Source organism: Saccopteryx bilineata, chromosome 2 (assembly GCF_036850765.1).
Source record: "Saccopteryx bilineata isolate mSacBil1 chromosome 2, mSacBil1_pri_phased_curated, whole genome shotgun sequence".
Classification (NCBI taxonomy): Eukaryota; Metazoa; Chordata; class Mammalia; order Chiroptera; family Emballonuridae; genus Saccopteryx; species Saccopteryx bilineata.
The window spans coordinates 38,164,940-38,180,400 of NC_089491.1; the positions used below are offsets into that span (position 1 = coordinate 38,164,940).

General features: G+C 39.4%; 1 protein-coding gene across 1 annotated transcript in view; it reads right to left on the reverse strand.

The window, feature by feature from the left end:
* LOC136324243 (phospholipid-transporting ATPase FetA-like) overlaps positions 1–15,461 on the reverse strand; it is a 165,122-nt gene that overhangs the window by 142,812 nt on the left and 6,849 nt on the right. The window contains exons 2-3 of the mRNA XM_066256826.1: positions 11,483–11,526; positions 11,071–11,115 (exon numbers count right to left, since the gene is read on the reverse strand). Of these exons, the coding sequence (XP_066112923.1) occupies positions 11,071–11,115; positions 11,483–11,510 (73 nt within the window). The 5' untranslated portion in view covers positions 11,511–11,526. The remainder of the gene's footprint in view (positions 1–11,070; positions 11,116–11,482; positions 11,527–15,461) is intronic.

Here is a 15,461-nt window from a genome sequence, read left to right on the forward strand (position 1 = left end):
AAGGAGATGGGAACTCCGGATGTGCACACTGACACCAGGCTCAACAAAGCTGACTGGGCCAAAGGAACAAGGAATATCCCATACTGTATCCTAGTGTGATTGTCCAGATTCACAAAACAAGCTCTTCATTTTATGAATTTGACTCCAATGGCAAGAGAAGTGAAGGCAAAAATTAATGAATGGGACTACATCAGACTAAGAAGTTTTTGCTCAGCAAGGGAAACTGATAACAAAATAAACAGAAAGCCAACTAAATGGGAAATGATATTTTCAAACAACAGCTCAGATAAGGGCCTAATATCCAAAATATACAAAGAACTCATAAAACTCAACAACAAACAAACAAACAATCCAATAAAAAAATGGGAAGAGGATATGAATAGACACTTCTCCCAGGAAGAAATACAAATGGCCAACAGATATATGAAAAGATGCTCATCTTCTTTAGCTATTAGAGAAATGCAAATCAAAACGGCAATGAGATACCACCTCACACCTGTTCGATTAGCTGTTATTAGCAAGTCAGGTAATAGCAAATGTTGGAGAGGCTGTGGAGAAAAAGGAACCCTCATACACTGTTGGTGGGAATGTAAAGTAGTACAACCATTATGGAAGAAAGTATGGTGGTTCCTCAAAAAACTGAAAATAGAACTACCTTATGACCCAGCAATCCCTCTACTGGGTATATATCCCCAAAACTCAGAAACATTGATACGTAAAGACACATGCAGCCCCATGTTTATTGCAGCATTGTTCACAGTGGCCAGGACATGGAAATAACCAAAAAGCCCATCAATAGATGACTGGATAAAGAAGATGTGGCACATATACACTATGGAATACTACTCAGCCATAAGAAATGATGACATCGGAACATTTACAGCAAAATGGTGGGATCTTGATAACATGATACGAAGCGAAATAAGTAAATCAGAAAAAAACAGGAACTGTATTATTCCATACGTAGGTGGGACATAATAGTGAAACTAAGAGACATTGATAAGAGTGTGGTGGTTACGGGGGGGGGGAATGGGAGAGGGATAGGGGGTGGGAGGGGCACAAAGAAAACAAGATAGAAGGTGACAGAGGACAATCTGTCTTTGGGTGGTGGGTATGCAACATAATTGAACGACAAGATAACCTGGACTTGTTATCTTTGAATATATGTATCCTGATTTATTGATGTCACCCCATTAAAAAAATAAAATTATAAAAAAAAATAAAATAAAATAAAACAAGCTCTAGACACTGGTTACCTATGTACCTGCTACCACTTTAAAAAGTCTAACCAATTAACAGTGGATGAAAACTAACTTCTGATTGTGGAATAAAGTTATAAAACTAGGAAAAAAAGACCTTCCTAATTAAAAAATTATAAAAAAAATATTCTTTTAACCTGACCAGGTAGTGCCGCAGTGGATAGAACATCAGACTGGGATGCGGAGGACCCAGGTTCGAGACCCCGAGGTCACCAGCTTGAGCACGGGCTCATCTGGTTTGAGCAAAGCTCACCAGCTTGGGCCCAATGTCGCTGGCATGAGCAAGGGGTTACTCGGTCTGCTGAAGGCCCATGGTCAAGGCACATATGAGAAAGCAATCAATGAACAACTAAGGTGTCGCAATGAAAAACTAATGATTGATGAATGCTTCTCATCTCTCTCCGTTCCTGTCTGTCTGTCCCTATCTATCCCTCTTTCTCTCTCTGTCTCTGTAAAAAGAAAAATTAAAAAAAAATTCTCCTATATTTTTTACATTTTCAAGTTTTATTTTTCACATTTGGTTCTATCTGATGTATGTGTTAGAAAGTAAGGATCAAACAATCTTTTTTCAGATGTATAGCTAATTGTGCCAACATCATTTATTTAGCATGAAGAGTTACTACTACCGATGTTAAATACTCCTGTATACATTGGTCTCTTTTCAGAGTCAGTCTTTTTTCATTGATCTATTTCTATTCTTGTAGCAATATCACCCTATTTTAATTACAATAGCTTTCTGTTTGGTATCTAATAAGACAAATCTCCTTGTCCTTTATTTTTATATTTTATTTATTGATTTTAGAGAGAAGGGAGAAAGAGAAAAAGGCAGTGGGTGAGGAGAGAAAGCATCAACTCATAGTTGCTTCTCTTATGTGCCTTGACTGGGCAAGCCTGGGGTTTCGAACCAGTGACCTCAGCATTCCAGGTCAATCCTTTATCCACTGCGCCACCACAGGTCAGGCTCCTTGTCCTTCTTTAAAAATCTTTTTTTTTTTTTTGCTATTCTTACATTTTTTTCTTTCTAATGAATGTTGAAATCAACTTGTCATCTTCTAAAAATTCCTGTGGGACTTCTGATTGAATTCCTTAAATTTGTAGATGAGCCTGACCAGGCGGTAGTGCAATGAATAGAGCATCGGCCTGGGACTCTGAGGATCCAGGTTCAAAAACCTGAGGTCACTGGCTTGAGTATGGGCTCACCAGCTTGAACACGGACAGGGTCACCAGCTTGAGTGTGGGATCATGGACATGACCCCATGATAGCTGGCTTGAGCCCAAGGTCACTGGCATAAGCAAGGGGTCACATATGAGAAAGCAATCAATGAACAACTAAGGTGCCACAATTATGAGCTGACGCTTCTCATCTCTCTCCCTTCCTTTTGGTCTGTCCTTGTCTGTCTGCCCCTCTCTCTCACTAAAAAATAAATAAATAAAAATAAAATTGTAGATTAATTTGGAGAGAATGGACATATTTTCAAAACCAAAAAATTTCACCACTGCCTGACCTGTGGTAGCACTGTGGATACAGCCTTGACCTGGAACACTGAGGTTGCCAGTTTGAAACCTTGGGCTTGCCTGGTCAAGGCACATGTAGGAGTTGATGCTTCCTGCTCCTCCACCCTTCTCTCTCTCTCTCTCTCTCTCTCTCTCTCTCTCTCTGTCTTTTCTCTTTATATAAAAATGAATAAATAAAATCTAAAGGAAAAATTCTCTTTCAAAAAATTTCAGCATTCAGCGAGTATAATTCTGATTCCAAAACCAGGCAAAGACAACACAAAGAAAGAAAATTATATAGGCCAATATACCTGATGAATTTAGATGCTAAAATCCTCAACAAAATATTAACAAACTGGATCCAGCAATATATGAAAAAAAATCATACACCATGATCAAGTGGGATTTATTCTTGGGAGGCAAGGCTGGTACAATATTCACAAATCAATCAATGTGATTCATCACATAAACAAAAGGAAGGAGAAAAACCACATGATAATTTCAATAGATGCAGAAAAAGCATTTGATAAAATCCAGCACCCATTCATGATCAAAACTCTCAGCAAAGTGGGAATACAGAGAACATACCTCAACATGATAAAGGCCATCTATGACAAACCCACAGCCAACATCATACTCAATAGGCAAAAATTAAAAGCAATATCCTTAAGATCAGGAACAAGGCAGGGGTGCCCCCTTTCACCACTCTTATTCAACATAGTTCTGGAAGTCCTAGCCACAGCAATCAGACAAGAAAAAGAAATAAAAGGCATCCAAATTGGAAAAAAAGAAGTAAAACTATCGTTATTTGCAGATGATATGATATTGTATATAGAAAACCCTAAAGTCGCAGTAAAAAAAACTACTAGACCTGATAAATGAATTCAGCAAGGTGGCAGGATATAAAATAAATACTCAGAAATCAGAGGTATTTTTATACACTAACAATGAACTGTCAGAAAGAGATATTAAGGAAGCAATCCCCTTTACCATTGCAACCAAAAAAATAAAATACCTAGGAATGAATTTAACCAGGGAGATTAAAGACTTGTACTCGGAAAATTATAAAACATTGATAAAAGAAATCAGGGAAGCATATACTGTGCTCATGGTTAGGAAGAATAAACATCATTAAAATGTCTGTATTACCCAAACCAATTTATAAATTCAATGCAATACCGATTAAAATACCAATGACTTACTTCAAAGATATAGAACAGCCCTGGCCAGTTGGCTCAGCGGTAGAGCATCGGCCTGGCGTGCGGGGGACCCGGGTTCGATTCCCGGCCAGGGCACATAGGAGAAGCGCCCATTTGCTTCTCCACCCCTACCCCCTCCTTCCTCTCTGTCTCTCTCTTCCCCTCCCGCAGCCAAGGCTCCATTGGAGCAAAGATGGCCCAGGCGCTGGAGATGGCTCCTTGGCCTCTGCCCCAGGCGCTAGAGTGGCTCTGGTCGCAGCAGAGCGACGCCCCGGAGGGGCAGAACATCGCCCCCTGGTGGGCAGAGCGTTGCCCCTGGTGGGCGTGCCGGGTGGATCCCAGTCGGGCGCATGCGGGAGTCTGTCTGACTGTCTCTCCCCATTTCCAGCTTCAGGAAAAAGAAAAAAGAAAAAAAAAGATATAGAACACATTTTCCAAAAATTTATATGGAACCAAAAGAGAACACGAATAGCCTCAGTAATCTTGAAAAGGAAGAATAAAGTGGGTATCACACTTCCGGATATTAAGTTATACTACAAGGCCATTGTACTCAAAACAGCCTGGTACTGGCACAAGAACAGGCATATAGATCAATGGAACAGAACTGAGAACCGAGAAATAAACCCACATTTTATGGACAACTGATATTTGACAAAGGAGGTAAGAGCATACATTGGAGTAAAGACAGCCTCTTCAACAAATGGTGTTGGGAAAATTGGAAAGCTACCTGCAAAAAAATGAAACTAGACCACCAACTTACACCATTCACAAAAATAAACTCAAAATGGATAAAAGACTTAAATGTAAGCCGTAAAACCATAAACATCTTCAAAGAAAACAACATAGGCAGTAAGCTCTCTGACATTTCTCGCAGCAATATATTTGCCGATTTATCTCCACGGGCAAGTGAAATAAAAGGCAAGATAAACAAATGGGACTATATCAAACTAAAAAGCTTCTGCACAGCTAAAGACAATAAGAACAGAATAAAAAGACAAACTACACAATGGGAGAATATATTTGACAATACGTCTGATAAGGGGTTAATAACCAAAATTTATAAAGAACTTGTAAAACTCAATACCAGGAAGACAAACAATCCAATCAAAAAATGGGTGAAAGAAATGAATAGACACTTCTCCAAAGAGGACATACAGATGGCCAATAGGCAGATGAAAAAATGCTCAACATCACTAATCATTAGAGAAATGCAAATTAAAACCACAATGAGATATCACCTCACATCAGTCAGAATGGTGCTCATCAACAAAACAACACAGAATAAGTGCTGGCGAGGATGTGGAGAAAAGGGAACCCTCCTGCACTGCTGGTAGGAATGCAGACTGGTGCAGCCACTGTGGAAAACAGTATGGAGATTCCTCAAAAAATTAAAAATCGAACTGCCTTTTGACCCAGCTATCCCACTTTTAGGAATATACCCCAAGAACACCATAGCACTGTTTGAAAAGAAGAAATGCACTCCCATGTTTATGGCAGTGCATAGCAATAGCAAAGATCTGGAAACAGCCCAAGTGTCCGTCAATGGACGAGTGGATTAAAAAGCTTTGGTACATATATACTATGGAATACTACTCAGCCATAAGAAATGATGACATTGGATCCTTTACAACAACATGGATGGACCTTGATAACATTATACTGAGTGAAATAAGTAAATCAGAAAAAACTAAGAACTATATGATTCCATACATAGGTGGGACATAAAAATGAGACTCAGAGACATGGACAAGAGTGTGGGGGTTATGGGGAAGGGGGAGGAGAGGAAGGGGGTTGAGGGAGGAGAGGGGCACAAAGAAAACCAGTCAGAAGGTGATGGAAGACAATTGGACTTTGGGTGATGGGAATGCAGCATAATCAAATATCAAAATAACCTAGAGATTTTTTTTGAACATATGTACCCTGATTTATCGATGTCACCCCATTAAAATTAATTAAAAAAAATTTCAGCATTCATTCTATAAATATATTAACACCTAAGCATCTACTTTGTGCCAGTCATTGTAGCACTTAACATATATCAGTGAACAAAACGAACAATTCTATCTTTGTTGAGCTTACATTTTACAAGCAAAGGCAGACAATAAACAATTATAAATTATGTTGGAAAGTGATAAATGCTATGAAAAAAAGGCGGAGAGAGTGGTAAGATAAGGGTGATTAGGAGTATGTGGGTGATAGGAGGTAGGAGGGTGATCGAGGTAGTTCTTACGGAGAAGTTGAAATTGAGCAAAAACTTGAAGTGAAGAAGGGATTTAGCTAAGGGGATATCTGTAGTAAACCAGAGAATAATGACAACAAAAACATTGTGTAAAGGAATAGCCAGGGTAGCTGAGGCAGCAAGGTAAGGAATGGAGTGGTAGAAGAGGCCAGGGAGGGTGGGAGAAGGGCTTACCAGGCTGAAAGGCTCTTGTAAGGACCTTGACTTTTACTCTCAGGGAAAAGGAGAACCCCTGTATTCTATCCAGGAGAATGCCTGTATCTTGCCATTTATTCAGGCTTTCTTTTTGTCCATCAATAAAATCTTATAGTTTTCTTCATAAAGGTTTTGTGCATTTCAAAATCAAGTTTATTCTTAGTCACTGAGATGTGAAAAGAATTTTTCTTCCATTATATTTTCTAATTGGTAAATGCTATTAAGAAACTATTGATTTTTATATATTGAGTATATATCTAGAGACCCTTAATTTTCATGAAGAGGTTATCAATTTTACTCCAGCTTGGGTGGTTATTGGTATCTGATTCTGCCCTGTGCTGTTAACAGTTCCCTCTCCACACATGGTTGCGTTAAAAGGCTCTTACAATGTACCATAGTCCCAGTGTATCTTTCCAGGTTTTGTGTCCAAAACCTGCTCCATTGCACCCATTAGTATGGCTACTAATAAAAACAAAACAAAACAACACAAAATGAGTGTTGGCAAAGATATGGAGAAATTAAAACCCTGAGCACTGCTGGTAAAAATGTAAAATGGTACTGCTGTTATGAAAAACTCTATGGTTTTCCTCTAAAAGTTAAAAATAGAATTATCATATAATCCAGCAATTCCACTTCTTGGTATACATACATCCAGAAGAATTGAAATCAGGGACTTGAAGAGATATTTGTATACTCATGTTCATGGCAGCATTATTCATAAAAACTAAGAAGCTGAGCCTGACCAAGCGGTGGCGCAGTGGATAGAGCGTCGGACTGGGATGCGGCAGGACCCAGGTTCGAGACCCCGAGGTCACCAGCTTGAGCGCAGGCTCATCTGGTGTGAGCAAAAATTCACCAGCTTGGACCCAGGTTGCTGGCTCGAGCAAACGGTTACTCAGTCTGCTGAAGGCCCACAGTCAAGGCACATATGAGAAAGCAATCAATGAACAACTAAGGTGTTGCAATGAAAAACTGATGATTGATGCTTCTCATCTCTTTCCATTCCTGTCTGTCTGTCCCTGTCTATCCCTCTCTCTGACTCTCGCTCTGTCTCTGAAATAAATAAATAAAAATTTAAAAAAATTTAAAAAACAAACAAAAAAAACAAAAACAAAAACAAAAACCTAAGAAGCTGAAGCAACCCACATGTCCACTGACAGATGAATGGATAAACAAAATATGGTACACATATACAATGGAATGTTATTCAGTCCTAAAAAAGAAAGCAATTATGATATATGCTACAACATAGATCAACCTTGAGAACATTATGTTAAGTGAAATAAGCCAGTCACAAAAAAGAAATACCATATTATTCCACTTATATGAGGCACCTACAGTAGTCAAATTCATAGAGACAGAAAGAAGAATGGTGGTTGCCAGGGTCTAAGGGAGGGGGGAATGGCAAGTTATTGTTAATGGGTACTGAATTTCCATTTTGCAAAATGAAGAGTTCTGGAGATGGATGGTGGCGATAGTTGTACAGCGATGTAAATGCACTTAATGTCATTGAACTGTACACTTAAAATGGTTAAGATGGCAATGTTATCAGTATTTTACCACAATTAAAATTTATCTTATAAAAAACATGTTCCATCAATAATTTTGTCTGTTTCCTGTTGCTAGTCTTTTGATTCTGTGAGGCCCAGTTTGATCCTCTGCCTAGCGCTTTTAACTCAACATTTCTGACTGACCTTTGTCTCCACCTGGAACTCCTGAATCTCTCAACAGTCATCTTTACCCAGATAATGGTCCCCCTTTTCTTGGAGCTCTCTTGTCAACCTACTCTTTAAATATCCAATCCTGCTCCTAAGACACCTCCCCCCCCCCGAGTTTGGTTCAATGCTCATTTCTGAAGACGGATCAGAGAAATAAAGCACACAGTTCTAGAGTACAGACTAATTGTACTTCAGGTATAACTCTGAACTTAATGCTGTTTAATGGATATCAAAAGCTGAGAAACAGTATTTATGAAGAATTTTTTTTGACAGAGACAGAGAGTCAGAAAGAGAGACAGATAGGGACAGACAGAGAGAGAGATGAGAAGCATCAATTCTTTGTGTGGCTCCTTAGTTGTTCAATGATTGCTTTCTCATATGTGCCTTGACCAGGAGGGGGCTACAGCAGAGCAAGTGACCCCTTGCTCAAGCCAGCAACCTTGGGGCTCAAGCCAGCGACCTTGGGCTTCAAGCCAGCAACCTTTGGGCTCAAGCCAGTGACCCTGCGCTCAAGCCAGATGAGCTCGCGCTCAAGCCAGTAACCTCAGAGTTTCGAACCTGGGTCCTCTGCATGCTAGTCTGATGCTCTATCCACTGTGCCACTGCCTGATCAGGCTATGAAGAATTTCTTGAAGAATATACAGTTTATCCACTTCTTGTGATCAGTTTGTTTGCTTATTCTTGTTTTCTAAACCAAGGCACACTCAATAGATGAGCTCCAGAAACTATGTAAACCTCCTGAAAATGCCTATAAAAATCTGTGCTTTCCCCCCCACCTGAGGGGGGAGGGAGAGGTACTAAGCATTTATTGATTCTCTCTCTCTCTTTTTTTTTTAATTCAGTGAGAGGAAGGGAGGCAGAGAGACAGAATCCTGCATGCGCCCGGACCACGATCCACTTGACAAGCCCACTAGGGGGTAATGCTCTGCCCATCTGGGGCGTTGCTCTGTTGCTCAGCAACCGAGCTCTTCTTAGCACCTGAGGCAGAGACCATGGAGCCATCTTCAGCACTGGGGGCCAACTTGCAGGAGCCATGGATGCAGGAGGGGAAGAGAGAGAGAGAGAGAGAAAGAGAGAGAGAGAGAGAGAAGAGGGGGAGGGGTAGAAAAGCAGATGTGCGTTTCTCCTGTGTGCTCTGACTGGGAATCAAACCCAGGACATCCACATTCTGAGCCGACACTCTACCACTGAGCCAACCAGCCAGAGGTAAAGATTCTTTTTTTTTTTTTTTTTTTTAGAGAGGAGAGGGAGAGACAGAGAGAGAGAGGAGAGATAGAGAGAAGGGGGGTAAGAGAGAGAGGAGAGACAGAGAGAGAGAAGGGGGGAGGAGCTGGAAGCGTCAACTCCCATATGTGCCTTGACCAGGCAAGCACAGGGTTTTGAACCGGCGACCTCAGCATTTCCAGGTCGACACTTTATCCACTGCACCACCATAGGTCAAGATTCTTAATATGCTCTGTTATTTTTAAAAAGAGTTAATATCTCTCTACATCAGGGGTCCCCAAACTTTTTACACAGGGGGCCAGTTCACTGTCCCTCAGACCATTGGAGGACTGCCACATACAGTGCTCCTCTCACTGACCACCAATGAAAGAGGTGCCCCTTCAGGAAGTGCAGCGGGGGGCCAGATAAATGGCCTCAGGGGGCCATAGTTTGGGGACGCCTGCTCTACATAGTCTAAAATTTGTTCTTCATTGGATTAAGACAGATCATTAAAGCTTTGCCTTAGCTGCACTGTTCTGCCCCAAACTCCGAATAGCTTTTACTAAACAATGCTTTGGCACCACACCAACAGGCTGCATTGAAGGACACAGCCTCAACCTTAAAAATGTGTTTAGAGAACTACCACAGGCTTCCATAAAGACAAAGAGGGAAAAACAAAGATGGGCATATCTCTGCCTGAATATCTTGAGATCTTAAGCAGATAATATGTCTGTAAAGACAGAAATGTACTGATGCCATCAGGAGACAAATACAGGTTATGAATAAGGGTAAGGAGAATGAAATTCCCTATGGAAGCATTAGAGTCAAATTGAACACCAGCACTAAACACCTTTCCTTCATAAACTCAAGCATGGGATTTGGATAGCCACAAATGTATACAATAACATTATTTGGATAAATGTATATAACATCTTGCATATACATTGCGTATACATAAGTTAAGAAAAAGGTTCAAACTACATAAGGTATAATGGGAAATTAAAAAAAACTCTCCCTTCTCAATCTCAGGATAATTTATTTATGTAACTCTCACACTCCTCTGTTTAGCTAAAATCCATTCACTCTTCAAAGCTTAGCTTTTAAAATTATAACAAAGAAATGTAGTTCAAGTGTAATTGATTGTTTCACTAAAGCAAAAACGATCTTCTCTCTTCCTCATATAGTTTTTGTAAGTCCCATAGCTTATTTTTCAAATTATTTAAAAATATGACCACAAAGAATTATGACAAGTTTTCCCTTTATTGGGAAGAACACTCTCATACAACAATCAACAGTCATTTGGTTGGAATTATGTGGAGAGTTTAGTTCTAGAACTTGGTAGGAATTCTAAGCTTTTGTCAAAATAACCACAGCAGAAACAGATTGATATTAATGAGACAAATTGTGATACTAAGGATGCAAACATGTTGGGATTGGAGAAATGAGTTGGTAGATCTCTACAGAAAGGGAAACAAATTCAGCACAACCCTTTCAATTATCTTATCTTAAGTTTACATGGAAAAAGGAAGGAAGGATGTCAAAAGGAATGTTCAAATCATGATTCATTTTACCATAATATCAATAATCTCAAGTAAGTCAATTAGCTAGTGGAAATCTCTGTTGGAATCTTCCTATTTCCCCTTGAAAGTTAACAGATGAAAAATACTCTCTCACTTTTAGCTTTTGCTAAAAACTCTTCCACCATTGTTATCATAACAGACTACTGGCTTTCTGTTTTAAACAACTGAAATTAAATCACTTACCTGTCTGCCTCAAGTCTTCAGGTAGAACATTCCTCTTGCTGCCCTCTAAAAAAGAACACTTAAACATCACTCTCGAATGTAAATTAATACCATCAGTGGTAATAACCACTTTTGACAAAAACCTCAAGTTCACATTTATAAGTTATTTTTTTCACAACTTTACAGCAAAAATAGTCTGAAGCACATTGAGGGGAAGTCAAGTATGTCTTACACTAAGAAGTTTCTTGGAGATCCAAAATTGTAGGGATTTTCTTGGTGGGCTTCAGTTTAATCCTTTAAAGGATGCTCTGAGAGTACAAGCAGTCAATTTCTTGGCTTTGTGGGTGGAACATGGTACAGTGTAGTACTAAGCAAATACCATTATTGATTGTTGAACTCTGCGTCTCTCAGCAGATATAAGCTGAGCACTTACCTGAAATATAAAGTTTTATGTATTTCATTTCAGAGAAACACCACCTAAGAATAAAACAAAAACTCCTTGTCAGTCCAGGTCCTGCTGATATGAAAATACCACCATTTATCAAAATTTACTGTGTGCTGGACACTTTACTATGTACCTTACATAGATCATGTCTAATTTTCACTAAAACCTGGGCCTAGAAAGAGGATGTTCATGTTCTTCTTTCTTCCTCTTCTTCCCCTTCCTCTTCTTTCTTCTTTCTTTCTCTTTCTCCTTCTCCTCCTCCTCCTTCTTCTTCTTTTCTTCTTCTTCCTCCTCCTCCTTCTTTCTTTCTTTCTTTCTCTTTCTTCCTTCCTTCCTTCCTTCCTTCCCTCTTCTTCCTCCTCCTCCTCCTTTCTTCTTCTTCTTCTTCTTCTTCTTCTTCTTCTTCTTCTTCTTCTTCTTCTTCTTCTTCTTCTTCCTTCTTCTTCTTCTTTCTTCTTCCTTCCTTCCTTCTTCTTCCTCCTCCTCCTCCTTCTTTCTTCTTCTCCTTCCTTCCTTCCTTTCTTCTTCCTCCTCCTCCTCCTTCTTCCTTCTTCTTCCTCCTCCTCCTCCTCCCTCTTCCTCTTCCCCTTCTTCCTCTTCTTCTCCTTCTTCTTCCTCCTCCTCTTCTTTTCTTCTTCTTCTTTCTCTTTCTTTCTTTCTTTCTTTCTTTCTTTCTTTCTTTCTTTCTTTCTTTTCTTTTCTTTCTCTCCCCCCCTCCTCCTCCTTCTTTAAAACAAATGAAAACCGGAGGCTGAAGAAGATGAAATGATTTGCTCCAAACAGTGGTCAAGTTGAATCCCTGCTTGCCTGACTGCTCTTGACTACTATATATATCATCTTTTATAGACTTGGCCATAGATGAAGAGATGACTGTGAAGTAGGTGTCTAGGGCAGCAATTGAGAACTGTGGTCAAATATATGGTTCAGAAGGGGTACAATTTAAAGCCTTAAATGCCCAGATGCTCCTCTTTGGGAGATCAGGCACTGAGCTCAGGAGGAAACTAATCTGCTGTCCCAATATTTCAGCATTCCTTATTTACTTTTGACCCACAACCTCTTAGGACAGTCTTCCCAAAAGTATGGTCCATGGATCAATTATTTCAGAGACATGAAAAGTCCTTATAGAAAACAGAGACATCTGACACCTTCCCTGGATGTACAGGATCAGACTCTGGGAGGGGTAGCAACAAGAATTTTAAACTATTCATCATCTTGAGGCAAAAGAGCTAGTGTAATCAGAAGGAAGTAAATGGAAAGCTAATCCCCATAATAATCAGTATGACACTGGGTCAGATTGGTGGTAAAAAACACACACTCATAGAACATAGATCTTATTAGCAGGCATAGGGTCATGACATTGTTTTGGACCTATAAAAGATTTTTTAAACTATTTCAATGGTTTTCTAACAGTGCTCCATGAAACATGAGTTCTAAAATGGGACATGAGAAAGAGATTGGCAGTTGGAGCTTAACTTCCTAAATAGCAACTGCAGAAGCTCTACCAGTATGTACATTGTAACCTGGACTTTTGTGTAAGATTTTATCTAAATAAATGGTTTTGCTGATTTACAAAATGCAAAACCTTGGCTGTAAACAGGGAATTTAAAAAATAAACCTCAAGGTCCAGAATTTTCCCCATAATCAAATATATGGGAGTGGGTCCCAAGCATCAGTGTTTTTCAGCACCAGGTAGTCCAATGTTGGGAACCACTGTACCAATTGGATCTCTGCTTCCTCATATGAGATAAAAGTAGACTAAGACCCAAAGAATGTAAAGGGAATCAGGATTAGAACCAGGATCTCTTCACTTCTAGTTCACTATGTTAAGTTAGCTCTCCACAATTCAGAATGAACCAGTTAACGCTCTAAGAGAGCACCTGAATCAAAATTGTTATGCAATTTCACATTTATGAAGCTCTCTTGACCTTAAAAAGTACTTCCTGTATGATCTTTTTTTTTTTTTTTTGAGACAGAGAGAGTCAGAGAGAGGGATAGATAGGGACAGACAGACAGGAATAGAGAGAGATGAGAAGCATCAATCATCAGTTTTTCGTTGCGACACCTTAGTTGTTCATTGATTGCTTTCTCATATGTGCCTTGACCGCGGGCCTTCAGCAGACCGAGTAACTCCTTGCTCGAGCCAGCGACCTTGGGTCCAAGCTGGTGAGCTTTGCTCAAACCAGATGAGCCTGCACTCAAGCTGGCAACCTCGGGATCTCGAACCTGGGTCCTCCGCATCCCAGTCCGACGCTCTATCCACTGTGCCACTGCCTGGTCAGGCTCTATTTAAATTCTTTATACAAACACTGGGAAGTAGAAAGGGAAAAACTTATTAAATATTCTAGAGATGAGGAAATCAGTAGTCAATTAAATTAACTCATAGTGGCTTAGAGGTAGGGCCAGAATTAAAATCTTTACCTAACTTCTGGATTAATTAAATTTTGAAAGTGTTTATTGAGTGCCTAGTATGTATTGTTGCTAAGACATGGTCAAAGATGCAAAAATAAATATTATTCATGCCCTCAATTACTGTACAATCTTCTTGGAAAGACAGAAACAATTAGAATATTGCACTACCTGGCTTGTCCCTTGGACTAGCAGAAGCTGAAAACCTTTCTCAATTGGCCTTGATGACTAAAATCAATTCTCTCCAAATTCAGTCTGTGACTTCTAATTTCTTCACAACTATGGCTACTGAACTCAAGGGATTTGTATAGAGTTACTGCATCTCTAGGTAAGGTCATGTAGTTGAAAAGTCCTTGGGGGTGGTAAGAAGAGAGAAGAATGCAATCTCACTGAGATTTATCTCGTACTCTCCAAAGCCAAGGATATGACTAAGCAGAAGACTAGGAGATTCCAAAAGAAAAAACTGCGCAGGTAAAAAAGGGTATTTACAGAAATAATTATTTCCTTTTCACAGCATTTTAATAAGTGGACAGTTTAGAATGTCTACTGTTGAAGATGACAGTTGCACATCAAATGAAAAATAACATGTATCTATAATCCAGAATGGTGGGAGGTCACAGATGGACAAGAATGTTCCAAGACAATGTTTTCATGAGGAATTAATTCATTATACATTGCAAAATGTTGCCATGCAGATTTTATTATAGAAAAGATAATGACAGAACCTGAAACCCATATTTTATTTATAGACTAAAAAAATTAGCCAGAAATAGTTTAGCACAGTTGTTTTCAAACTTTAGCATGCATCAGAATCACCCGAGAGGTTGGTTTCCACCCCCAGGTTTCTCATTCACCAGAGCTGTGGTGGGGCCCAAGAATTTACATTTTTACAAATTCAGGTGATGCTGATGCTGTTGGTTCAGATCACATACTTTGAGAACTGCTGGTTTATCCACAAGATACACACACACTGTTGACAACTTAGTTAACTCTCTAGTGACAGTAATGATATTCACCCCACCTACCTAATGGCCCAAAATAAGACTAAATAGGAAAAGTTATGACTAGTAACCTAAGGAGACAACTTATTTCAGATCACAAATGCAGTTGTACAATATGTATTTGGGTGTTGGCAGAGACAACCAAGTGAGATACATCTAACAAGTAGGAAAAACCATTGCCTTTTAAAGGCCTTTACCTATCTGAGACAGACATGACTTTTGCTTCTTGTATTGATACTAAAGATTATACCCTTTGAACCTCTTTATATCATCAACATTATCCAGGGTTCATCCTCATTCTTTTTTTTTCACTACTAACTTTTTTGAGTTTGTTAACCACCCGATGGTTTCAATTATTATATATGTATATTCGTGGTTAGTAACTTTGTTCAGGTTAAGAAATTTCTTTGAGAATTTTATTAATGCTACAGACCCTTTCTTCATGAAAATAAACATATACAATTATACAAATACATTTTATATTCAATTCAAAACAATAACAGATTCTCTTCAAGTCCAGAGGCCCTAGGGCAGGGGTCTCAAACTCGCGGTCCGCGGGC